This window comes from Eulemur rufifrons, chromosome 6 (assembly GCF_041146395.1).
Source record: "Eulemur rufifrons isolate Redbay chromosome 6, OSU_ERuf_1, whole genome shotgun sequence".
Lineage (NCBI taxonomy): Eukaryota > Metazoa > Chordata > Mammalia > Primates > Lemuridae > Eulemur > Eulemur rufifrons.
The window spans coordinates 61,376,157-61,403,977 of NC_090988.1; the positions used below are offsets into that span (position 1 = coordinate 61,376,157).

The 27,821-nt window shown below is 38.0% G+C and overlaps 1 protein-coding gene across 2 annotated transcripts; it reads left to right on the plus strand.

The window, feature by feature from the left end:
- The first annotated feature begins 2,162 nt into the window (after positions 1 to 2,162).
- CTR9 (CTR9 homolog, Paf1/RNA polymerase II complex component) lies at positions 2,163 to 26,497 on the plus strand. 2 transcript variants are annotated; one of them, XM_069469575.1, is made up of 25 exons: positions 2,163 to 2,374; positions 3,584 to 3,682; positions 5,695 to 5,934; positions 6,413 to 6,530; positions 7,111 to 7,200; positions 9,501 to 9,649; positions 11,375 to 11,482; positions 12,636 to 12,743; positions 12,855 to 13,091; positions 13,318 to 13,407; positions 13,519 to 13,647; positions 13,743 to 13,926; positions 15,080 to 15,168; positions 15,918 to 16,103; positions 16,192 to 16,279; positions 16,461 to 16,609; positions 17,960 to 18,076; positions 18,236 to 18,381; positions 19,606 to 19,677; positions 20,190 to 20,325; positions 20,827 to 20,973; positions 21,403 to 21,560; positions 22,632 to 22,728; positions 22,946 to 23,058; positions 25,441 to 26,497. In XM_069469575.1, the coding sequence occupies exons 1-25, from the start codon at positions 2,330 to 2,332 to the stop codon at positions 25,871 to 25,873; spliced, it is 3,528 nt and encodes a 1,175-aa protein (XP_069325676.1). In that variant the 5' UTR covers positions 2,163 to 2,329; the 3' UTR covers positions 25,874 to 26,497. The 2 variants fall into 2 exon arrangements, with proteins under 2 accessions (XP_069325676.1, XP_069325677.1); XM_069469576.1 differs by lacking the exon at positions 19,606 to 19,677.
- The last annotated feature ends 1,324 nt before the right edge of the window (positions 26,498 to 27,821 follow it).

A 27,821-nucleotide genomic window follows, 5' to 3' on the forward strand; every position in this document is an offset into this window, starting at 1 on the left:
TTTCTAGTATGATTTCCATATGCCCCCAAACTATTGTATATCTTTAGACTTTAGCATTACAAAAGTCAACAATTAAATTGCTTTTGTTAGAGAGTCAGTAATATACGGGAAATGCTGAAGGTTTCATTCACTTTGGAGACCATAGATAGCATGACACTGTTCTTTTACAGTTTATTTCGGAGCACAATGTGTTTTGTTTCTCCTAACTGTGAAATGTAATATGTACACTTACTCTTTTTGGAAGCAGGACAAGATGTCAGTTTTTCTTTATATTAATAAAGCCCAGCATGATCTGGGTATGTCTTATATGTTCAACTTCAACTTAAACTCATGCCACTCTCTCCTCATTTTCTGTTCCAGCCATAGATTCTTCTTTGAGGTTCACAAGCTCTTCTCCAGCATTCTGCCCCTTCTGTCTGGTATGTACTTTTCTACATATTTTACCCAGCCAAGTCTTACTCATTTTCCCATTTGAACTTAAATGTCACTTCCTCCAAATCCCAATCTCAATTGAATGCCCCTGCTATTCAATCATACTGCTTGCATTATCAGTTATGATGCCTTTGGAAGCCAGTAAATGAACGACCAAACAAATCAACAGGGTTTTTAATACCAGGGAAGCTTTTGGGCATGAAGAATAACAATCACCACTATGCAGATTTTTATTTAATGCTCACTTTATAAGCCTTAAAATGTATTAAACAGTATTTCTTGGAATACTGTGCTATGATGTCCAATACAGTATTCACTAACCACATTAATGGCTATTGAGCACTTGAAATATGGCTAGTCCAACTGAGGAATTTAATTTTAAATTTTATTTGTTTTTAATTAACTTAAATTTTGGAAAACTAAAATATGTGAATCTATTTGTTCAACTACAATTTTAGGAAATCTAAATATAGATCCAATATTTCCAATTAAAATTAAGCAACTGAGATGAGTATATACACATAAAATACATACTGGATTTCCAAGGCTTAGTATGGAAAAAATATAAATTATCTCAATTTTTATACTGATTACATGTTGAAATGATATTTTGAACATATTGAGTTAAATAAAATACATTACTAAAATTAATGTGTTTACTTTTTTAATGTAGCTACTAGAAAATTTTAAATTACATACATTGCATTATATTTATATTGGGCAGCACTGCCCCAAACATTGAAATAACTATTCAATCAATAAATCAAAATGTAAATTTAACAGAAATTTCTGCTTAGAGGTTTTAAGGGAGGTGGGAGGAAAGACAAACATCAAATTGGTATTTTTAAATAAGTGTGTAACATGGCTAAAGCTGGATTGGAGTTTAGGGCCACAGTGGGTAAAATAGTTGCTACTGCAGTAGTACAAGTAGGTGATGACAGTGGTTTGGGCTAGAACGGAGGTGACAGAGAGACGAAAAAGAATAAAGGATGCATCTGACAAACACTTGAGAGGTAAAACTGACACTGTTACAAATTTACTTAATCAGATTCTTCTCTGATTTAGCAAAAACTGATCACAAACTAATTTAATCATATTCTTTTACAGTTTAGCGTAATCACTAATTAAAACCCATTTAATAAAATTCTATAATTTAATCAAAACACTGATTACAGGTTTAACCAAATTCTTGCACAACTTTATTAAAATCACAAATCTCGCAGATCCTTTTATACGCTTCAAAGAACTATAAAAAAAGGGACATGAAATATCACAATTACACAATTCATTGTAAAAATTTCTATTTAAATTAGTCACAAAGGTATCACAGGTATGACTCGAACATAGTGGGAGCTAAAAGACGAAGCGATGATTGGGTTACGGAATGAATGATTGAATTATCGGTACCAATCTTGAGACGAAAACAAGATTGGCCGGGCCCGTCCCACAGAGGTCAACGTCATCAGAAGCCCCGCCCACCGCAGGACCGAGCGGTTACGCCTCCCGAGTTTTTTATTCGGGCCCGACTCAGAAGCCGCAGGCTCCCTGAGGTCCTGCAGGCTCTCCGGCCACCTGTAGCCGACACGCCAACGAAAGCCTCGGAACCGTCATCCCAAAGAGGGAAACACCAAAGCCGAAAGCTAAACTCACCTCAGACACTCCTCCGCCGGGGAATGCTTCCGGGACAAGGGGCGGGGCCGCCGGAAGGGGCCAGGCGCCGTCCGCTGCTCGTTGTTTAAGCGGCTGACGGGAAGGAGAAGCCAGAGCTCCGGCGGCGCCGCGGGGCGGCAGTCACGACTAGAACCGGAGCCGTCGCTAACCTCTGGACAAGCCAAAAGCAAAGACTACCGGCTGCAGAGCGGCGGGATTAGACGCCCGCTTGCCTTCTGATCCCATCATGTCGCGGGGCTCCATCGAGATTCCCCTCCGGGACACTGACGAGGTAAGTGTCGAGTATGGAGGGGGTGGGGGCGGTGAACTTGTACATCCCCCCCACCGACTTCGCTCGACTTCGTTTCTGAAGCGAGAGCACCTTCCTGCCCCAGGAGCCCAGATCGAAATCCCTGGCCAAGCTCTTGATCACCTCCTTCCCCAGCCCCTGTGTCCTCCCAGGCTGGGAACACCGCGTCCCTGCAGTCCCGGGGCCACTCTGAGGAGTTCTTGAAAGTTCCTTTCCAACCTGTTCGTATTTGACAGTGCTCTGCTCTTTTCCTATCTAATACGCGGGAGCAGGTGTCAGAGTGCCCGATAAGCTGTCAAACACCTCACAGATTACAGAGGTGGGCGCTGATGTCACCGTGGTCTATATGCTGCTCAAACTCAGTATCTTTCCCTGGGAATATATAGGGGGTCGCCTCTTCTTTCTTAGAAACTCGCTACAAAGGTTCATCAGCAAAATGGGGAGCCCAAGATTTAGCCTCTACTGTGTGCTGATAGAATTAACCCTCCCCTCCCTTGCCTTTGCCTCATTCGTGGGTGGCCTATGGCTTGTCTGATTAAAGCTCTCAGCTTTGCTCTTCAGTCTTCTTGGGTATTTCATACTTGGATATTTTTGTTTGTTTGAGATACAGTATTGAAATATAATTCACTTACCATAAAATTCAGTAGTTTTTAATATATTTGCACAGTTGTGTAGCTGTTACCTCTATCTAATTCCAGAACATTTTCCTTTTATTATTTTTGTGCCCACATTCAGGAGTGTCGGTGACACACAAATTCTGCCTTCATGATTAATGTGTACAGTGATACTCAACTTTGCATGGCCTCTAGGGTCTAGCTTCTCAAGGAGCCAGACCAATGGCATCAGAGTCTCTAGGGTGCTTATCTGCACTGTACTTGAATTATATGTTAAGCAGGGTTTGGTTTTGTTATTTTTGAGTAAGCAAAGCATTTGTAGCATTTTATAGTTCTAGTGATTTGGGGACAACTAGTAGGGTTTGTTTGGTTCTCTATGCTTTTACTTTAATATTGTAGTATAACCTATTTGTCATGTGCTCCTTAAATATTAACATTTATTAGCTCAACCCTATTGAAAGTGAACACATGCCCTATGTATATGTATATTGATGTATATTCAAGAAAAATAGTAGTTAAAGAAGAAATGTGAATTTTAGAAAGAAGTAGGAGTTAAAACGTACATTTTGTGTTTTAGGTCATTGAACTTGACTTCGATCAGTTACCAGAGGGAGATGAAGTTATCAGTATTCTGAAACAGGAACACACACAGCTGCACATATGGATTGCTTTGGCGGTCAGTATTTATGTAGGAAGTATTTTGTACCTGTTGACTAGGAAAATATGTGGTTTCTGTTTTCAGATATAGTAATAGCTAGCTTGGGTGCATGATTAAACTAATTATGCCATGTGTATGCAAGTTAGTTTTATCATTTTTGGAACAATAAGGTCAGTTTTCCCAAATGATGTACTACGCTACTGGTAAATTAGTAGATGTCGGTAAAGGCAAAATTCCTTTAAGATAAATAGTACTCTATATTTAGTATTTGATTATTTAGTAATTATTCAGTAAAACTGGCTTATGGTTTGTAGGTAAGCTGAGAGAAAACAAAGTGCTATGATGTAAACCTCGCTACTTAACATTATTTTCCGTAACAGTAAAACATTTCCCTTAAAATACTCTAGAAAGTGATTAGGTTTCAGGCAAATCCACAGAAGCCCCTTTGGGCAAAGTTATTTCAGGCTTATGTTTTTTGTCCTGTTTGGTCTCCTCCATAATATGAATGTTACTGGAGATTCTCAGGAAAACCCACTCAGAAAGCCTAAAATTCTATACCCTCTGCCCCCAAGCATCAGCTGAATAATAATGTTTCGTTTTTATAGGTAATATAAATACTATAATCATTATTCCTAAGCAGGTGTGCCACAGGTTGCTTTCATATAAAGATACATAGGAGGCTCCTAATACTGTCTTGAAGGGTCAGAGAAGTAGGTCTGGAATTGGGTTTATATCCGGTGTGCAAGCCCATTCTAAGACAGTCTTCCCTTTGGATATGGGTTTACAGAGAAGAACTTTCAGTGGTAAACAGTGCCTTCTTGACTTGAAGTGCCAGATTTTCTTATTCCATGGAAACCAAGCCATTAATCCTTGTCACATATTTTTTTTTTTTAAACCAGAAGGTAACTTAGGTTTGTTTTTTTTAGTACATATGCCTTCCTTAACAGCACTTACATGAAAATTGGAGTAATGGTGGATTAGCATGGCCACTGTGGTAGAATAAACTGATGAAACATTGTGGGAGATAGGCTTTTATAGGAGAAAGAGTGTAGGCTTTGGAGTTAGAGAGGCCTTTATTCAAATCCTAACTTGGCTGCTAAGTGGCTGTGTGACCTTAAACAAATGATCTAATTTCTGAGCTTGTTTCCTCATCTAAAATATGGGGATGTTAGTACCCACTTCATAGGGTGGTTGTACAGATTAGAAAAAATGTAAATGAAGTTTCTGGCATGGTATGTGACCCATAGTTAGTGGTTAGTAAATGATGGATATTTCTTTTATTATTTATAAGTGAATCAGATGCCCAGGGAAATTATTCAGCAAGCCCAAAGTCACAGGCAATTTTTGGTAGATCTAGAACCAGAACCCAAGTTTCTATTTAGAATTCTTTATATCTTGCATTATTGCTTTCTCTCTCAGGGTTTGTTTAAAAATTTTAGTTTGAAATCAACTATTCCTTTCCTAGATTGAAAACTTTTTTAATGATTCCACTTTTTTTAACAGCTTTGTTAAAGTCTAGTGGGTCTAAAGTAAACTGCACATATTTGAAGCATACCATTCGATAAGTTTTGTCATATGTATGTACCTGCAAAACCATCACTACAATCAAGATTAATGAATATATCCATCATCCCCCAAAATTTCCTCTGTACCCTCCTCTCCCCTCACCCCCTCAGTGCCAGGCAACTACTTATGTGCTTTTTGCCACTAAAGATGGGTTTGCATTTTCTAGAGTTTTATATAAATGGAATCCACCATATGTACTGTTTTTTGATCTGGTTTCTGTTCCTCAGCATAATTATTTTGTTATTTATCCATGTCGTAGCATGTATCAGTAGTTCATTCCCTTTTATTGTAGAGTGGTATCCATTGTATGGTTACCATAGCTTGTTTATCCATTCACCTGTTAATCAATATTTGAATCATTCCAGTTTTTTGCTCTTACAAATAAAGCTGCTATAAACATTTGCGTACAACTTATTATATGGACATATGCTTTAGTGATTCTAATTTGGTCCTTTACCTTATAGCTGGAATACTACAAGCAAGGAAAAACAGAAGAGTTTGTAAAGTTGTTGGAAGCAGCACGTATAGATGGCAATTTGGACTATAGAGACCATGAAAAAGACCAGATGACTTGCTTGGATACATTGGCAGCCTATTATGTACAACAGGCTCGGAAAGAAAAGAATAAGGACAATAAGAAGGATCTTATTACACAGGCCACCTTGTTGTATACAATGGCTGATAAAATTATTATGTATGATCAGGTAAAATAATAAGTCAAATTTATTTCAGTTTATGAAAGGGGAAAAATACTGCATGAAAGCAAAATGTGTGTGATAGCAGATATTTTGAAAAGATTTTCTTTAAGTGATATGGTTGATAAAGTCAAAAGAAGCGTTCCTCTTTAAAATTGGAGTTCCTTTGTCCTTGTACTATTGAAGTAATATGGGCAATTTAACATAGAAAACTTACCCACATATTGAGTCAGTAATTCCAACATCTTCAGGTGAATTTCAAGCATATTTTAAGGAATTTGATCTTTCTGTTACTGGCACAGAAGACTTGCATTTTAGGATAATGTCTCATTTTGTAATTAAGAATTGCTTATTGGAAGTTTAAACATACTACATTGATATAGGAATTTGCATTATGCTTGGCCTCCTTCCTGTATGGTTTTCATTTTAGTGTTAGACATGCATGGTAAATTGGGGGTAAAGTCTAAGATGATACATTGCTTTATAGAACCATTTGTTGGGAAGAGCCTGCTTCTGCCTACTTGAAGGTGACAAAATGGATCAGGCTGATGCACAGTTTCATTTTGTACTCAACCAGTCTCCAAATAATATTCCAGCTCTTCTTGGTAAGTGATCTCTTAGGAATCTTTTGTTTTCCAGCATATACCTAGAATATATCTCTTTGTGATAGCTCCCTGATAACTCAGCTCAACAACAAAGTAGAAGAGCTTTATTGTGTTAAAAATGAAAATTATTGTTCAAATTGCAGAAATAAAATGTATATATTAGTTAAGAATAATTTATTATTCATGTCCAAAGAGTGAATAAACAGTCTCTACTTAGACAACTTCAAGCTGTTATTACTTTATAACATGTTAACATAAAGATAGGATTTTCTTTGGGAGGCCGAGGTGAGAAGATCACTTGAGGCCAGGAGTTCGAGGCTGCGGGGAGCTATGATTGGGCCAGTGTACTCCAGCCTGGGCAACCCTGTCTCTAAAAGAAAATTTTAAAAAAGACAAGATTTTCTATTTGTAGACATGAATTAATATGCCCTTATGAGAAACAAATTTTTATTATGAAATTGTGTTCACTATTTCCAATTATTTCTTACTGAGGGATGTGTTTAGGTGAGTTAGTGTAAAGCATAGTAGACTTACATTCTTTAATCAGACGGTATGCATTTATTTTTTAAAATCATTACAGGTAAAGCTTGCATTTCATTCAACAAGAAGGATTACAGAGGAGCTCTTGCTTACTATAAGAAAGCATTGCGCACTAATCCTGGATGTCCAGGTAAGAGGAAAACTTTATTTTAGGTCTAAGCTGTGTATGACCCGACTAAAACACTAAAACATTGGGGATTTGGCAGTTGATTATAAAGTTAGTTGTGAAATGATAACTGTTGGATTATTAAAATGGCAAAATTGAATTTTTTTTTTAGTTTGATTCAAAAGCTGGATAATAGATCATATTATAATCTTTTTTCCCTATACTATTTTTTTTCCAAAATCTCATTCATTTGGCAAATTTTTATTGAGTACCAACTATGTGCCAGGCACTGCTCTAAATTCCGAGAATGCAGCAAGGACCAAAAAGACAAAAGTTCCTGCCCTCATGGAATTCACTTTCTAGTGGGGACAATAAATGAGTAAAATATATGCTATTTACGATGGGTAAGGGCTAAGGAGGAGAATAAAGCAGAAAAAGAGTATGAGATGCATTGGGAGTTGCTCAGAAAGGATGACCTGGGAAACTATCAGAGATGGTGACATTTGAGAAAAGACCTAAAAAAAACTGCAGATATGTGGGGGAAGATCATTCCCAGAAAAAGAGAACATAGAAGGTACAAAGGTCCTGAGGAAAGAATGTGTCTGGCAAATTTGAGGAAGAGTGAGGACAGTGTATCTGGAATGGAGGGAGAAAGAGTGAGTGAGAAAAGTAGTTAGAAATGGGGTCAAAGACATAACCAGGGACTAGTAACATAGGGCATCATAGATTATTATAAGGACTTCAACATTTACTGACACAGATAGGAAGCCACTGGAGGGCTGTGGACAAAGGAGTAACATGATCTGACTTATATTTAAAAGGATCATTTGAGCTTCTGGGTTGAGACTAGAGGGGGGCCAGCACCAAGGACAGAAGTCAGGAGACCAGGGAGAAGGCTTTGGAGTCACACAGGTCAGAGATGACTGTGGCTCTCACTAGAGTGGTAGTAGTGGAGGTGGTACAAGTGGTCAGTTCTAAGTACATTTTGAAGGGAGAGCTGATAGAGTGGATATGATTTGTGAGACAAAGAGAAGAAGAGTCAAAAGTAACTCCTATACATAAGCAATTGGAAAAGTGGAGTAAACGTTCTACTACATTTAAGAAATAGTTCAAGAGGAATTATTTTACACATAAAAGTTTGAAATGCTGTTTAGACATACAGGTGAAGAGATCAGAAGGGCTGGATCTCAGGAAAGAGGTCTGGGCTAAAGTAAGTAATCAATTTTGAAGTCATCAACGTATAGATGATGTATAAAGCCGTGAGACTATGTGAGGTCACCAGGGGAGTGGGTATAGATAGAAAAGAGGGCCAGAGATGGAACCCTAGAGCACTCTGACATTTAGAAGTTAGGAAAATGAAGAATCAATAAAGGAGCCAGGGACAATAATGGCCAGAAACATAGGAGGAAAACAGGGTAAATTCAATGTCTTTGAAGCCAAATGTAAAATGTTTCCAGAAGAAGGTGGTTACCAGCAGTGTCAAATTCTGTTGTTAGGCCAAGTAAAATAGGGATAGAGAATGGATCATTGGATTTCACAGCATACAAATCATTAGAGACCTTGATAAAAACAGTTTTATTGGAATGGTGGAGATGAGAGCCTCATTGGCATGGATTCAAGAGAAAATGGAAGGAAAGGAATTAGAGGCAGCAAGTGTAGCTAAATCTTTCAAGAAGTTTTCTATCAAGGGAAGAACAGGAATGATGGGCAACTGGAAAGGGAAATGGAATTAAGGGAAGATTTTTCTAAGGTGGGAGAATGTAAATGAGAATGATCCAGTAGAAAGGAAAAATTTTGTAATACAGGAAAAATAGGGGAGGGTTGCTGGAGCAGTGTCCTGGAATAGATAAGCAGGGCCAGTGGAGAGCTTGGCCTGAAATAGGAACAGGTTTGTATTTTGGCATGACCTTGAAATGAGACAGCATGTATAAGGATAGCTCTAAAGCGCATGACAGTATGTGCATGTAATCAGTCACAATATTTATAAAGTCTTAACACCAATTTTGTTTTCTGTTTAAAAAATGCTCCTCAAAAATGAGAAGTTGAAGGTACAATGTAGCAAGGGTGTTAGAAGACAATAAAAATACCAGTGTTATAGGTGTTCTGTTCTATGGTGAGAAAGGTGTCTGTGATAGGGGGAGGGGGTGGGGAATGGTATGCTCTAACCCCCAGTGAAACCAAGTTTGTGATAGGCCAAAAGATTTTATAGTATAGTTATACTGAGGGGTTTTGCAACCCATAAATAGAAAATGTTTAAGCATTTTTGTAATCGAATTGAACCCTAAAAAATGCCCTAGATTGAATGACTTCATTTTTCCCCCTAGCGGAAGTTCGTTTAGGAATGGGTCACTGCTTTGTGAAACTTAACAAACTAGAGAAAGCTCGCCTGGCATTCAGCAGGGCCCTGGAACTCAATTCCAAGTGTGTAGGAGCATTGGTTGGACTGGCTGTTCTAGAACTCAACAATAAAGAGGTATGTAAGTGAAAAAATTATCTAGTTCCTAATCGATCTGTCAGGCCCATAGCCCCTTATCTAAAAACTCTTGGGACCAGCTATGTCTTAGAAATCAAGATTTATTTGGGGTACCATCCTGAAAGCAAACTTACATTTCTCTGGCAAAATGAGTGACTGTTCACACTAATAAGATAGTCTCACAATTCATGTAAAGTTTTGCCACCAAATGAGTTTGCTTTAAGATTACAAAAAAAAAACTTGCTTTTTTAGAGCTTTTTGGATTTTAGAATCTCAGATAAAGACTCATAGATCTGTATATCAGTTTGGAATGCTTTCATTTGCAAGTAACAAAAAACACACTCCAGTGCCTTAAACATAAGCGTTTTTATTGTTCACTAAACTAGATGTCTAAAATTTCAGATTTGATATCTCAATGCCCTCAAAACTAGGATTTATATTTTTCTGTCCTCCCTTCCTTAACATGTGGCCTTTCGTTGTCATGTCGGTCACCTCATAGTCACAAGATGGCTGCTGCACCTCCAGGCATCTCATTATTACGTCAGTCTTATAAAGAGGGAGGAAAGGGAGAAGATAAAAGGCTTTCTCTTAGAGAAGCTCTATCTTATATAATATTAAGAAGGAAGCTCCCCATCATGCTTCCCCTTATGTACAATTGTCCAAAATGGGATCATAGCACTATTGATATTTTAGGCTGGATAATTCTTTTTTGTGGGCAACAGTCCCATCCATTGTAGGATATTTGGTAACATCCCTGGCCTCTACCCACTAAATGCCAGTAGTATCTCCCTAGTTGTGATAACCAAAAATAATATCTTCTCCAGTTGAGAACTGCTGCCTTAGGCCATTCTCTAGAAAAGGAGAATAGTTTATCTGGACTGGTGTAGATTAATCATAATTCATCCCCTGGGGTTGGGAAGAGAGGAAGGGAGCTTTCCCTTCTGAAATCAAAAGATTTCCACAGGCCACAAATTCTGGATTCAGTTAGCAGGGTAATAGGGGTAAAATAGCTGTTAGGTAATTCACAAATGTCTGCCATACCAAGACAACAGCTAGGGTCAGTAAAAACCAAGGGTGGCTCTTTGTGGGGGAGAGGGAGGGAGGTGGTAGGGACTAATAAAGTAAGTAACTCTCAAGCAAGATCTGAATGAGAAAATAAAAAGAAGGAAAAAGTGACACAAAAAAAACCCCACTATTAAGAATTAAAAGGAATATTTAATTACAGATGCAATATAGGAAAAACCATAAGAGCCTTCTAATTCCTGTCACAGTGGCGAAGTGGCACAAGCTGCTATCTCTCTTAACATATATATTAATCATCCACTTAAAATGTACAATTCAGTAAAGGTCAATGAAGCTGTTGAAAATGGTAATTTTTTGTAGTATAATTTCTATTATTTGCCTTAGAGGTCAGCAGTAAATTATTTAAGGCTGTGATATCAAATATATTTATTATATGTGCCAAATATCAGAGGACAGGGAGTTCTTTATAGTAGGGGTGCTTCTACAATTAAGTTTTGTTAAGAAAACTAAATTCTAACAATTTGGTAATACACTGTTTGAAAGTTTTCATCTCCAGTGAAAATTAACTAAAACAAGAGCTATATTTTGGTATCTGAACTTAGGGTTATATAACCTTAGTTCTTGTGACTATAAAGAAAACTTAGGAAAAGTGTTAATTAAGTAAATGTTTTCACTCCACCTTGCTGCAATGTTTTCTTTTAGGCTGATTCCATCAAAAATGGTGTCCAGCTTCTTTCCAGAGCCTATACTATTGATCCTAGCAACCCTATGGTATTGAACCATTTGGCAAATCACTTTTTCTTCAAAAAGGTAGAAGTCATTTATTTTTAAAGTCTGTGTTTTGTTTTTCTGTACTTCATTGATACTTTACTTTTTTTAACTTGGAAAGAAAATTTGAAAATGTCATTTTTTTTTTCCCTCCAAATTAGAGTTTGTATTAGTTACGGGGGCGCGGGAGTGTATTTGTTCATTCATTCACTTAATACTTACTGACCCTTTTACACTGTACCCAACATTGCAGTCGGGTTCTGAAGATGAGTAAGACATGGTTTTTGCACTCAAGGATTTCCGTTTCATAGAAAAAAACAGACATGTAAACAAATTTAAAGGTAAAAATAAAGGTCTCCACCCAATTATGATAGAGAAATGAGGAAGTGATCAAGTGGCTAAGGAGGGTTTTCACCAAGACAGCAAAATGATGGTATTTTTTAGGTTTATTAAAATCCTAAATCCAAGATTTCACTGGCAAAGTCTGTATATAATAAACATGAAGGTTTAATCTGCCATATCAAAACCAGATACTAAATTGTACTAAGAACTTTAAACTAGTTAAATAGCAATCTAGGTAAAAGTTCACAAAAGTAAACTTTTGAATAATAGCTACAATGAATATATGAGTAATAGCAACAATGTTACTATTGTTAGTGTGCATCCAGTGCTTACTAAATGCTAAGCACCGTTAAGAGTGTACTCCATGTATTTACTTACATAATCTTCACAACAATCCTATAACATAGGCAATGTTATCCCTGTTTTGTGGATGAGTAAATGGAGGCAGAGTTAATAATCTAGGCCTTAGATTCTAAGGTTACACAGCTATTAACTACAGTGCTTTACTGTTCTCTGGCTGTAGAAGCATACTCCCCCTTCATAATGCATTATCGATTAGGCTATAACTGGGATAGTACTAAGAGGCAACTATTTAGGGAGAAGATGGAAATGTATCTTGCAAGTAAATGAAGTGTGACTATTTAAGGTAAAACAGCCATGCAAGCTAATCTTATGATTCACTCAGTTGATTTTCTGATCATACAGTTTAGCCAGGCCATATCAGGCGATGTGTGAATTCCATGAAACAGAAAAACTGTATAAAAACATCTTATGAGAACATCCTAATTATGTTGACTGTAAGAATTTTAAACTTTTTTATGTAATAAAACTCCTTAATTCCCACAATATTCAGGATTACAGTAAAGTCCAGCACCTGGCTCTCCATGCATTCCATAATACAGAAGTGGAAGCTATGCAAGCAGAAAGCTGCTATCAGCTGGCTAGATCATTCCATGTTCAGGTAAGATGACTTGATAACTTCTCTAAATATCTAATCCTTTTGTGTGTAGTTTTTTAAGTCTTTTTAACGCTTTGTACATATTGTTGGTCTTGTTTTGTTTTCATTTTGTAGGAAGATTATGACCAAGCTTTTCAGTACTACTATCAAGCCACACAGTTTGCCTCATCCTCTTTCGTGCTACCATTTTTTGGTTTGGGACAAATGTATATTTATCGAGGTGACAAGGAAAATGCATCTCAGTGCTTTGAGAAAGTTTTGAAAGCTTACCCTAATAATTATGAAACCATGAAAATTCTTGGCTCTCTATATGCTGCCTCAGAAGATCAAGAAAAACGAGATATTGCCAAGGTACATTTTAAGTCGTGGCTATATTCTGTTAGCTATCCTGAGACTCCCGTTCCTCATTTCTTGTTATTGCTAGTAGAGATATGACAGAAGCAGTTTTGTTAGCTAAGCTTGTTCCAGTTTAGGTAACAAACAGTTGACTTATTAAGTAGGTTTAAATAGCCACCACCATTTTTTACTTTGACAGACTACAGATGGAATGATTTAGTTTAATGATCTTTTATTCTAGGGCCATTTGAAGAAGGTCACAGAACAGTATCCTGATGATGTTGAAGCTTGGATTGAATTGGCACAAATCTTAGAACAGACTGATATACAGGTATTTTAGTAATGCTGTTCATCTCCTACATAATGTGTTTTTTGTAAGCCTGGTATAGTGTTTCTCTTCCATTTTCACTTATACCATATTCTGCTGACCCTGCAAATACAGGGTGCCCTTTCAGCCTATGGAACAGCAACACGAATCCTTCAGGAGAAAGTGCAGGCTGATGTCCCCCCAGAGATTCTGAATAATGTGGGTGCCCTCCATTTTAGACTTGGAAACCTAGGGGAGGCAAAGGTAGGAAAATAGAAATATTCCCTTCTTTTATGGTTGATCAAGTTGAATACACACCTTTCTTAGTCTTTTAACAATGTGATTTTTCTTTCTCGTAGAAATATTTTTTGGCATCACTGGATCGTGCAAAGGCAGAAGCTGAGCATGATGAGCATTATTATAATGCCATATCAGTTACAACGTCATACAATTTAGCCAGGCTGTATGAGGCAATGTGTGAATTCCATGAAGCAGAAAAACTGTATAAAAACATCTTACGAGAACATCCTAATTATGTTGACTGTAAGAATTTTAAAATTTTTTGTATAATATTTCTTAATTCCCACAATAGCAGTAAAAATCTAGCCTGAAAAAAAAATCTTTCTTAGAACCAATACTTTAAAAATCGGAAGGTTCTGATGTCCCCTTTTTCTTCAAGGCAAATTTATATCCTTAAAAGTAAAAGGTGCAGCTTTACTTATGTCAGAAAATAAAAGGAACAACTCAAACCAATTGGACCATATTTCAATGACTAGGCTATCTTCAGTGAGCCAGCTACCTTTATTAGGCTCTTGACAGTTCCTTGGCATATTAGCTAACAGATTTACCTTTGTAACTGTCCTGCTTTGATTTCATATAAACATTTTTACATTGTTTATAATAGTGAGAAAGAGGTACATTTTTCTTTGAAACAATTATTACTAAAATGTCCTAGTATGACTTTTTGCAATCTATACGTTGTGAAATGTGCAAAGTTTTTAATTAAAATATAACTTACATATTGTACTTTCTTTGAAACAACCTAAAACGTGATGTTGTCTCTAGTCAAATCAGGAGCCATTATCTTGGCATCTGTCATGCTGTTGTGGGATGCGAAAGTGATTTAAAATAAGTAAGATTTTAGTTGAAGGCCGGACTTAATTTGAATTGATTTGATAGGCAGTAGTGAGCCATTATTGGTTTCTGGAGGAAGGTGACATTTTCTAGAGAAAACAACAACTTACATTTGTATGGCACACTATTCTTATTTAAGTGGAAAAACTGAGGTTAGAGCCCTGGTCTTTTACTAGTAATCATGCTTTCACTATTTTGCCGTGACAAGCAGTTTTTTTAAAAAAGGTAACTGACAGTGGTGTGCATTGGAGAGAAATTGGAAACGGAGACCAGCTGCAAGTTTCTTAAATATCTTACTTTGAGATAAGGACTTAGACCAAGAGAATGGAGTGGAAGAGATCAATCTTAGATTTCAAACAGGAAGACTTGATGGCGACAAAATTACTATTTAACTTGTTGGATTGATGTTTGATATATATATTTTTTTTTTACCTGTGGGACTTTTCTGTTCCTTTTATGGATGTATTAACAAAAACCAATTGTTTCAAAAGTATGACTTTCAAATTATGATTGTTTATATCTAATATTTTGAACATAAAAACTTTTAAATGTATGTTTTCAGGCTATTTGCGCCTAGGAGCCATGGCCAGAGATAAAGGAAACTTTTATGAGGCTTCAGATTGGTTTAAGGAAGCTCTTCAGATTAATCAGGTTGGTAATGTTAATTCTTAGATTTAAGAAATAATTACTTTCACTTTTTTCTCCTTGTAAATCAGTTTTCCTTTTAATGGCTTTCATGTTACTAGTAACCTTGGCATCTTCCTGGTTTCTTTTTCTATTTAGTTGTTAAAGATACTAAAGAGTATAGTAGGTTGTATTTTAATCATGTAATAAATAGGAAATATATTTTTAATATAAATCCCTTCTATTTTCCTCCTCCTTATTCCTTCATCCCTTCCCCCATCCTGTCCCTTCACCTGCACTTCAGCAAATGTGACTTGGCTGTTGTGTCTTTTACCTTCTCTAGTTTACCTCACTTGTGATTTAGTTAGTACCATATGAGAAAAATTTATAGAATAATGGTATCTTGGAATTTTGAATGGAACCATAGAGGCCATCTAAACTTTTTGATTATGGACCACAGTAAGGAATAGATTTCACATCATAGCCTAGTACACACATATATGTGTGTATACAAACAACTGAAATGAAAGTTTCACAAATCATTATTTGTTCTTGCCAATACAGTGATATTTTTACTTTATTCCATTCTGTTGCATTTATTATGCTGATAACCACACATTAAATTGATTTTACAACTCACTAATTGGTCTCAACTCTCGGTTTGAAAACCACTGTTGTAATGTAGCTCAGCTCTTCACTAATCAGCTATTATGGAAAGATGATCGATCTCTCTCAGTCTAAATCATAGATTTTGATTCTTTATACATGTGTTTCAGGATCATCCAGATGCTTGGTCTTTGATTGGTAATCTTCATTTGGCGAAACAAGAATGGGGTCCAGGCCAGAAGAAGTTTGAGAGGATATTAAAACAGCCTTCCACACAGAGTGACACGTATTCTATGCTAGCCCTTGGCAACGTGTGGCTCCAAACTTTGCATCAGCCCACCCGAGACCGAGAGAAGGTAATCTCTTTTTGTCTTTTTAAATAACGAATAATCTGCATTCTTGTTTGAATTTTTTTTTTTTAATAATGCTTGTTTCTTTTTATAGGAAAAGCGTCATCAAGATCGTGCTCTGGCCATCTACAAACAAGTACTCAGAAATGATGCAAAGAATCTGTATGCTGCTAATGGCATAGGTGATTATACAACTTGAGTGTCCATAGTGATTTGTAAAATGAATGTTCTTGGAGGAATGTTTATAGATTAGAATTTTTCTCCAAATGTAATAAATGTACTTATTTTAAAATAGGACTTGTAGTTATTTTTTTCTGGCTACAATTAGAAAATTCTTAAATGTGAACTTTTTTATAACCTTAGGAGCTGTTTTGGCCCACAAAGGATATTTTCGTGAAGCTCGTGATGTATTTGCCCAAGTCAGAGAAGCAACAGCAGATATCAGTGATGTGTGGTTGAACTTAGCACACATCTATGTGGAGCAAAAGCAGTATATCAGTGCTGTTCAAATGGTAATGTCTTGTCTTTCAAGATATTTTTATATCACGTTCATTGTTGAGCAGATGTTTTCTTAACCATTCTGGTCCTGTTGTGGAGCTGTATGCTGTCTCTTATAATACTGTATCTATTCAGAGGTTTATAATTATATAATGTTAAGGCCAGGTTTTGGTGTCCAGACAGAGATGCGAGTCCTAGTTCCACCATTAATTGCATGCCTTGGGCAAAGGATATCCTCTCTGAGCCAGTTTTCCTATCTGTAAAATGGAGATAATTGTACCTTAACCTCATAGAATTTGATGAGGATCCAGTATGAAAAGTACTTGACGCTAACAAGGCTAGCATAATAGTAAATACCCAGTAATAGTAGGATTTAGTATTTGTTCAGTCAGTTTCTGAAACTAAACTGAGTTTCAGAAAGGTTAAATGACTTATTTAAAAAACAAAAATTCCATGGGGATAATTTTTCATGACTGTAGAATTTTATTCTGCTGATTGTATTTGTTGAGTGCTTGAACTTGAAATAAAAGTCGTACTCAGAATCTATAACATTAAACCGTAAAAAGGCTCGTGGGCTCTTTGGGATGTATTATGGCCAGAAAGAACTGGGAAGTGGTTTACCTTTTTCTTAAAACAATGGGTTATCATCAGGATTCAGAATATTGGAAAGATGCTGGTTAGTCATGGGTACTCACAGAACCCAGATTGCATATGGTAGCCTCAGAGGTGGTTCTTTGAGGTTGGCCTTCCTATCTGCAGAATGATAATGTCGCCTTTTATAAATGCAGATTAATTACTAGAGATATTCAGGGGAAAACTATCTAATCATTTTACATGAAAAAGATCTTAGCTATGACAAGATGTAGTCCGTGGTCAAAAAGTGCTATGTTCATGTCAAAACTAACACTGGTATTATATTGTTTTGACCAAGAAGTTAGTCAGAACTGTAAGACTTCTCATTGCCAATAGGTCCCACCAATCCTTAAGAAAGATGCTAGGGGGTATAAACAAAGGAGCCAGGTGTCTGACTTCAAATATGTGTTCAATAACTGATTCTAGGTAGTATTGCTAAAGATAAGAAAAAGGCTTTCCAATCTGTTTACCCTCTCTTTCAGTGTTGGTCCAAATTTCAAATGGAAAAAAAACTATTTCTGCATCTGGTTTTTCTAATGATCAGATTTTTATGTTGTAAAAATGTGTATCCTGATAAATGTCAAAAATCATTTCTCAAATTTTTCTCTGAAATTAACCATTCAAAGGATAAGATACCTTTTCACAAGCTTTAAAATTGCTTGAAATTTTGCTACAAAATGAAAATATCATTTAGTCCCTGTTGTATTTAACTTTTTCTTTTTTTTTGGTAGTATGAAAACTGCCTCAGGAAATTCTATAAGCACCAAAACACTGAAGTTGTGCTCTATTTGGCCCGGGCCCTCTTCAAGTGTGGCAAGTTACAGGAATGCAAGCAGACTTTGCTGAAGGTAAAAGGGAGAACTCAGTATTACTCCCATCCATTTCTATGCTGCATTGTATTTTTTAATTTTTTATGCATGTTAACGTAACTGCTAACACTCTACTGACTAAAATCGTTTTCATGTCATTTGGCCATATGGAATATTTGCTTTGTTTTTTATTTACAGGCCAGACATGTGGCACCTAGTGATACAGTTCTTATGTTTAATGTGGCCTTGGTCCTGCAAAGATTAGCTACCTCTGTCCTGAAAGATGAAAAAAGCAATCTGAAGGAAGTACTTAATGCTGTGAAAGAACTGGAGCTTGCACATAGGTAAAGATTTAGTAGAAACAACCTTTCAAATGTTTTGTTTGGGCTGGGCATAGTAGCTCACGCTTGTGGAATCCTAGCACTTCAGGAGGCTGAGAGGGGAGGATCACTTGAGGCCAGGAGTTCCTGACCAGCCTGAGCAACACAGTGAGACTCTGTCTCTACAAAAAGTAAGAAAAACCATCTGGGTGTGGTGGTGCACACCTGTAGTCCCAGCTACTCAGGAGGCTGAGGTAGGAGGATTGCTTGAGCCCAGGAGTTCAAGGTTGCAGTGAGCTATGATGGTGCTGCTGCACTCCAGCCTGGGTGACACAGCGAGACCCTATCTTTTAAAAATAAATAAATAAATAAATGCTTTGTTTCTTTAAAGCTGTTTATCTCAAGGTGCTGAAAATCACTTCCCTCAAAAGATCACTTACTAGAATCATTCCAGTGATATTTAAGCCAAAGCAGACAGCTGCTGCCACCAGGTGGCACCAAACCGTAGCCACAATCTGCCAGATTTGGATCATATGGCCTGACCTCTAGAATTGGCTGGCTAGCTTTGCAGCCTTGTGCTAGATTTTTCATTAATCTGATGATAATATGACTCAGCATTTTATACTTGTGAAATTTTTAGACTCCATTTATGTTAGTTTTCCTTTTTACACCAGTGTATCTGTTCATGGAATGTTGATTTTCGTTGAGCTAGGGATTAAAGTCTTCTTAAATATTGCTTAATTGGTTTATTTAGCTCAGCTCAAAATTTATTTAACTTTATAGTATTTATTTGGTAATTCAATGTGTAGTGAAGTTAAAACATGACATTTCTTCAAGTTTTGTCCAACCTTATTTGAATTATTTAACATTTCTTGTCTTGCCTGGTAAATTAAAAGTGTTTTCATGGCCTGAGCCCCCTAACCTCCATATATTTAGTAAATATTCATTGCTTTAATTTATTTTTTGGCTATTTTTGAATTTACTGATAATATTAAATATAACAGATTATCTTGATGAACTTGTCTTTTATTAAACATATGGCATATTGATGAGAATTTTTTTTAAATTAGTTGCATATGTAATTTTCCTATTAAGATGATAGCCTTTATGCATTAAATAAATTCATGTAAGTCAGTCAATATGTAAACCTTTTCTCAGACTATTTGTAGAACAGATTCAATATATAAAGGCCCTTATTTCACTAGAATTTTTTTTAAGTAAAGTATTTTATTTTCTTATTCCATTTAGATACTTCAGTTACTTGAGTAAAGTGGGCGATAAAATGAGATTTGATTTGGCCCTTGCTGCTACAGAAGCCAGGTAATGTTACTATTTATGGAAAGTGACTTTGAGCGAGGCGGCGATATCAGTTGGGGCCGGGAGACTGACACAGTACTAAACAGGGGTTGGTCTTTCATACGCCTCTTGGGGACTTTCTAACCTCTACCAAGGCTTTTTCCTTTCTGGAAATTTGGCAAAATTTATTTAGTACAAGTACGTAGGTTGTGGGGGAAAGATACTTTTGTATTTCACTAACGTTAACTTTGTCACCAGAGTCAAGATATGATTCCTGGCTCTGAGTCATATGTGAAGATAATGTTGGAAATCTTTTTAGCGTGCTTGGGAGCACATTTATAGTTTGGAAACTGAACATAATTGACAGTATTGGATTATGATAAAATTAGTTAATTTTGCAAATTAAGACTTCACATAGATATCAGCTAATGGTGCTGCTTTAAATTTTTCAGTTGGTGTAAGGAAAACACATGCGCTACATTTCTGAACAAAATATACTAGCTGCATTCATATTTCTTTAAACTGAAATGTTCTAGGCAATGCTCTGACTTACTGAGCCAGGCCCAGTACCATGTGGCCCGGGCCCGCAAACAGGACGAAGAAGAACGGGAGTTGCGGGCTAAGCAAGAGCAAGAAAAGGAACTATTAAGGCAAAAACTTCTAAAAGAACAGGTACCTATTGTATTTCCCAGTTATACTAGAGTTAAAGAATTATGTACATATATACATTTTGTGTGTTTTTTGAAAAGTTGTCTGCTTATGGTGGTGGCCATGAATTTTTCATTGTAAGAACATTTTCTGCCGGGCACGGTGGCTCACGCCTGTAATCCTAGCACTCTGGGAGGTCAAGGCGGGTGGATCATTTGAGCTCAGGAGTTCGAGACCAGCCTGAGCAAGAGCCAGACCCTGTCTCTGCTAAAAATAGAAAGAAATTATATGTACAACTAAAAATATATATAGAAAAAATTAGCCAGGCATGGTGGCACATGCCTGTAGTCTCAGCTACTCGGGAGGCTGAGGCAGAAGGATTGCTTGAGCCCAGGAGTTTGAGGTTGCTGTGAGCTAGGCTGACGCCGCGGCACTCTAGCCTGGGCAACAGAGTGAGACTCTGTCTCAAAAAAAAAGAAAAGTACATTTTGATGGGGTTTTTGTCTACTTATTTTTCTCTCATAGGAAGAGAAACGTCTCAGAGAAAAGGAAGAACAAAAGAAACTTTTGGAACAGCGGGCCCAGTACGTGGAGAAGACCAAAAATATTCTTATGTTTACTGGCGAGACTGAAGCAACAAAAGAGAAGAAAAGAGGTGGTGGTGGTGGACGGGTAAGATGATTCCTGGTAGTGCCGATGACGTCAGCCCCTGTCTTTTGGCTGTCAGAAATGAAGATAATTGGTTAAATTCAGTCTATACTTAGTTATTGGCTGTGACTTCCTCCTTTGCTAAGAGACAGTCTTTTAACACAGAGAATAATTTAAGTGGTATCCAGTATGTAGAAATGCATTCCAAGGTTAGCTAAGTACATTTTACCTTGTAGTGACCTTTTAAGTAGTTGATGATATTTGCAAAGTTTTAACCAATTGACACATTTATCCCAAGTAGAAGTGTTTAAAATATGGGCCTAGCTAAGTACCTCTTCCATGTGACTCAAATTTCAGATGACTGATAGAATATAGCCTCTTTCTATAGCTTATCATTCCAGCCATGTTCCACCAGCCAGGAAATAAGTGACTGTCGTTTTGTTTCGATTTTAGCGTTCTAAGAAGGGAGGAGAGTTTGATGAATTTGTCAATGATGACACTGATGATGACCTACCTATATCCAAAAAGAAGAAGAGAAGAAAGGGCAGTGGTAGTGAACAAGAAGGCGAAGAGGAGGAGGGTGGCGAGAGAAAGAAGAAAAAGCGGAGAAGGTAGTGTAATCACTAATGTGTTTTAAATAACCTTATAAAAGTGGCAAAAGACCTTTCACCTTCTGAATCTTTTTATGTTTAGAATTTATGAGCCCCTGGTAATCACTTCATCTTTCCAAACAGTGAACCCCTTTTGTGCCCCTACTTCCTACTTTAATCCTAAAATAGACCCCATTACAAAATCCTCTGAGTACTTGGAATTTCCATACTTCTACACAGCTTTCCTTCTGAGATCTACAAGTTACTCATAATTGCCTTTCTTGTGTCTCTAAAATTATATTTATTGCAAAAATGGATGTGATTTAGGATGAGAAGACCTGGATTGTGTCCACACTATCTATGCATGTGCAATCTTGGAATAGTCACTCAGTCTCAGTTTCTTCTCTGTAAAATGGTTAACAGCAACGCCCACCTCATGGTTTTGCTCAATGCTTAAGATGCGAATATGTGTAAAAGTGCCTTTTAAACCACCCGGTACCATCTGCTGTTAAGATCAAGGGTGCCCTGCCCTCTCTCACATGGAGGTGCCCCCTAAACTGTCCCATTCCTATCTCATGGTACTTCCCTGTCCGGGAACCTCCACTTGGCTAGCTTACCTAGAACTGCCTTTCCCGGCTCTTGGCTGACAATACTTGGGAAAGAACCTGATGAATTTCTTCGAACACAGACCTATGGAATTGAAGCTATGCTGAGGGCATTAGTAGCAGGCCTGGGATCAGCAGTTGGGAAGGAAGGAAGAGGAGGGGAAAGATGTTGGGGTCTGGAGCCTGGGTATTTTCTCACCTTCTCTATTACTCCACCCTCCACCAAGTGCAAGATTCAAATGTAGATTAATGAGAGAGCTCAACAGTGACTAAATTAGTCAGCAGACATTGCTTAAATACATGTTTTTTACCTGAGTTATGTGCAGCAAGAGTAAGTTATGGAGTCTGCCCTTAAGTACAATATGGTTGAGGACAGCACCCACATAGAAGGATATTTAAAATGAGTAATAATTTAATGCCAAAATAGCCTTGGACTTTATAGGCATGAGTGAGTCTTAACAAGCTCTCTTGGTGTTCACTGTGTAAGACCTACAAAGGGAGAAGAAGGATCTGATGATGATGAAACAGAAAATGGCCCCAAATCGAAAAAGCGCCGTCCACCAAGAGCAGAGAAGAAAAAGGCTGTAAGTTTATAGTACTGTGTTTTTCTGTGCGCTGGTAGACAAAGATTGCATACAATAGAATACATTCTTTCTCTGCAGCTTCCTCAAGCACAAATGCTTTTCAAAGTTTATTGGTGGCTGTTTGATTATATTATTATTATAGTGCAAACTCAGTTTAACAAGATGTCCTAATATAAGGCTCTTGACTAATCTATTATGTTTGACATTCTTTCTTTAGCCCAAGCCAGAACGTCTGCCTCCTTCAATGAAGGGAAAAATAAAATCCAAAGCCATAATATCATCAAGTGATGATTCTTCAGATGAGGATAAACTTAAAATTGCTGATGAAGGGTAGGAATTTTTCCCTTGATAAACTCTTCTAATGCTGTAGATAAACCAAAAGTGGTGGCTAATCAGCCTTTCTCTACTAGGAAAAATACAGTTTCGTTTCGTTTCGTTTCGTTTCGTTTCTTTTCTTTTCTTCTTCTTCTTTTCTTTTTTCTTTTCTTTTCCCTCCCCTCCCCTCTCCTCCTCTCCCTCTTTTTTCTTTTCTTCTTTTTCCAAAGGGGGAAACAACAGACTCTTGAAAATTGGAGGAAATAGATAACTAGGAGTGGCCACTGGGCCAAGATGTCTTCTATCTAGTTTCTTAGAATCTTACAGTTGGAAAAAACTTCAGCAGACATGTCCTGTTACATGCTTCTCCCTCAAAGAAGAAAACCTATTTTGAAATCTCATTTCTTCATGGATATTAGCTGAAATTTCGTAGATGACATCCTCCTAAATGTATCAACTCTGCCTGCTCCATGGATGGCCTATTCCAGACTGCTTATATAGTACTCTCCTTTAGTACATGGCCCACCTGGTGAAGCAATACTTGATTTTATTTGTCCTAAACTTGCCGCCTGAGTTCAAGTTGCCCCCCATTTGGATTCTTAGACTAGGACTCTTCATACCATACTACACCAAGTTCTTCTATAGCCATTGTTTCAGTCATGCATTCAACAGACATTTGAACATGCATCTTGTACGATAGTGTTTAAGTGCTAGGGACACAGGGAAAAAGGACATAGACCTATAAATTCCCCCAAGGGATCTTTACTTCAGAGGTAGTGGAGAATAACAAACCAAAACCACCTTGTGGTGGGGTAAGTGTTATCGCTTAAGTTTCGGATTTATTGCTCTCCAGGGACCACACCTAATGGAGTTTGGGTGGTGGTGGGAGTTGCGAGAGATGGGTTTTTTTGTCAAAAAAAAAAGGGGGGGTATTTGATTTGAGTCTTAAAGGAAGAATAGGGAGGCCTTGTTGGTTAGAGGTGAGGCAGGGGTTAGCGTGTTAAGGAGGTCCTCATAGGGTAGAGATCTGTAGAGAACCGTCTATAAAGATTTGCAGTTCCCTTTTTCTCTGAAGACACTAGCTGACACAAATTTGGATTTTTTTTCCCTGAAACACTGTTTTGCCCTTTGCCCCCACAGTGTTACCCTGGTCCTCTGGTTAGAGGCAAGCATGATCGGTGTAATGAAATGTGTGATTTTCAAGGAATGAACGTGTAGGCAGAAAGGTCCATTGTTAGAAGATGAGCTGCTGCCAAGCCTGTACCTGAGGTCAAGGCCAAGTTTATTTGAGCTATTTGCATCAGTAAACTTTGTCCTGACCATCATAAAATGTGTTTGCTTATTTGGCCAGATGGAGTGAAATGAATTGGATCTCACTGACCTTTAAAAGGTATACACAATAAATACGCGGTGTCTCCTCGTTAGTCACTCTTCATGTTCTCTCAGAGTAACCTGGGGTATATAATGTGCTTCAGTCTTGTTTCAGGTTGAGGCACAAAGAATCTTTCTCCAATCTACAGGGATATATTAGTTTCTGAAGAGAATAATACATTTCACCTCCCTCATCCTTCCTAGACTGAACCCTGTAGGATTCAGTATTCCTTTCTTGGAATATCTGTCATGGAAACCAAAACTAAGGAATATGCCAGAGTGGTATGTCTGCTGTGAAGCAGCTGTCACAGTGGTTAGGGAATGCTCTTTGCCCTAGAGCCTCCAGGAAGCCGAGACTCCCAAGGTGCCACCACCACTCTAAGTATAAACATGTCTTCCCCTTCCCTTTACACGCAACTGACCAGTGGAGGGGGCACTCAGGAGGAAAGGTAAACAAGCCAAAGGACCCTCTCAGCCCCAGCCTCCGATCTTGAGTAAGTCTAGGCACGGTTGAGGGGACCTAGTCCAGTAGCAAATGCTAGAAACAGTGGCTTCACTCTTCTTCAGGTATCTGTTAGCACAGATGGTACTAGGACAGGAACTCTCACTCTTGCAGCCTTGGCAGAGGGTCAGTTCTTCAGAGTCGACAGCCAACTGAGATCCTGGGTTTGATCTTTGTTGCCGTTATTTTGTGTATAAAGATAAATATTTCCCTTCTTTTTCACAATTTTATGTATGAAATTGGGAAATGTTTCATTTTGATGAAAAGTACCCAGTGAGAATCACCTTCTGTTTATATTCTGACTTGTCACTAAAATGCCTTACTCTTTTTTCCTTTTTCATCCTTTTTTTTATTGTGAAATATATTAAATTTACGGACTAGTACACAAAACAAGCATCACAAAATGAATACCTGTGTAACCACCACTATTAAATGCCCTTATTTGTTAAAAGCACATTATCTCTGCTGGTCGAGGCCCCGTCAGCCAGAGCCGTCAGTTTCTAACGCGTGCTTATCTTCGCCAGCCATCCCAGGCACAGCAACAGCAACAGCAACAGCGACTCCGATGACGATGAGCCGCCTCGGAAACGTGCCTCGTCAGAGAGTGATTCTGATGACAACCAGGACAAGTCTGACAGCGAGGCCGGCAGTCCCCAGAGTCCTCGAAGACGGCAGTCCGATGAGGATTCAGACAGCGACCAGCCATCGAGAAAGAGAAGGCCCTCGGGTTCCGAGCAGTCTGACAACGAGTCTGTGCAGTCGGGGAGAAGCCGCTCAGGAGGTTCTGAGAATGACTCTCGCCCAGCTTCTCCCAGTGCCGAGTCCGAGCGCGAGTCCGAGAGAGGATCTGACAACGAGGGCTCCGGCCAGGGTTCTGGGAATGAATCAGAACCAGAGGGATCCAACAACGAGGCCTCGGACAGAGGCTCAGAACATGGGTCAGATGATAGTGACTAGGATTTATTTCATCTCTGGAGGAAACTTTTTTAATATATGGAAGCTGTGATAAAAACGTTTCAGATGTTTAGTCAATTGTGAAACTTTTCTTAAGACAATTTTGTTTTCTATCCATTTGTATATTACTAAGCCCCAAGAGACATTTCCCGTGCTAGAGTCCAGTTTTTGAGTCTCTTTTGCGAACGAGACTAATCTTCATTGTGGTACAATCCCACCTGTCGTATGTGAAAACTGCAGTAAAAATACACCCAGATGCTAAATCATTCCTACAAAGGTCTGACTGAAACTGTGGCAGATGTCTCATCTTCTTTGTATGTTAAGCAGCATTCTGTTTTGATTTTTATTGCAACCTTTTACCAACTGGTGCACAAACTTGGTATTAATGTCTTTATTCCATTTTGAGTTTAGATTGAATATTTTTGTTTTCTGGAGGAAGAGGTATCTACTGTATAATTGCACCAAAGTACATGAAAGGAAGGTTTTCAATAGTGTAAACTGCAGCCATGTAGATAAAATCACAAGTATATAATTTGTTAGGTTAAATAAGGTGTGGGAAAATGCTTTTCTGTTAGTAGAATGCAAAAATCTACCTAAGCCACATAATAAAATTCTTTTACCAACTTTTATGTGTAATTTTGTGTCCTTTTTTACTTGATACATTTGTATATGACAATGTAACAGAAGTAATATAAATATTTGGAAAAACCTGCGTTAGGCAGAAGGTTGTTTCCTCAAAACTTGTAATTCTTTGCACATTTGGAGGTTTTTAAAGATGCAGGAAAACGAAAGTACTAATATCTATTTTTATTTTCAATAATTAAGTAACTAGTAAGAGTAATATTTTTATGTAGCAGTTTGTAAGAGCTTTAACATAGTCAAGTATTTTTTTCCATTTATTGTTTTATTTGTATATATTCATAGGGTACAGATGCAATTTTGCTACATTGACATATCGCATTGTGGTGAAGGCAAAGCCTTTAGTGCAGGCGTCACTGACGCAACACACATCGTACCCACCAAGCAACCTCCCATCATCCACCCCTCCGAGTCTCCACTATCATTCCACTGTCTGCTTCCACGTGTACATGTTATTTAGCTCCCACTTATAAGTGAGAACATGCAATATTTGTCTTTTCTGTGTCTGAGTTGTTTTTCTTAAGATAACAGCCTCCAGTTCCATCCATGTTGCTACAAAGACAAATAGTATTCCATTGTGTATGTTTACCACCTTTTCTTTATCCGATCCTCCACTGATGGACACTTAGGTTGATTCCATATCTTTGCTATTCAACAAGTATTATTAAGTGTACTATACTAGGCATTGAGTGGAGAATGCAAAGATGAAATGCCCTTTCTGTCCTTAAAAATCAAGTGAAGAGGCCGGGCGCGGTGGCTCACGCCTGTAATCCTAGCACTCTGGGAGGCCGAGGCGGGTGGATTGCTCAAGGTCAGGAGTTCGAGACCAGCCTGAGCGAGACCCCGTCTCTACTAAAAATAGAAAGACATTATATGGACACCTAAAAATCTATATAGAAAAAATTAGCCGGGCATAGTGGCGCATGCCTGTAGTCCCAGCTACTCGGGAGGCTGAGGCAGTAGGATTGCTTAAGCCCAGGAGTTTGAGGTTGCTGTGAGCTAAGCTGACGCCACGGCACTCACTCTAGCCTGGGCAACAAAGTGAGACTCTGTCTCAACAAAAAAAAAAAAAATAAAATAAAATAAAATAAAATCAAGTGAAGATAAGTTTGTTGTCCCGGAGGGGTGGTTGTGTTTGCACAGGTTGTGGCGGCACGAGGGAGGTTGCCAAACAGCTCCCAGTTGGAGGGAGCAGTCGGGCAAGGTTTCTTGAAGGACAGGAGTCCCGAGAGAGGACTCAAAGGCCCGGCCGGATAGAGAATTCCAGAAAGGGTGTTTCAGGCAGAGGGAGTCACATGTGCAGCTCTAAGAA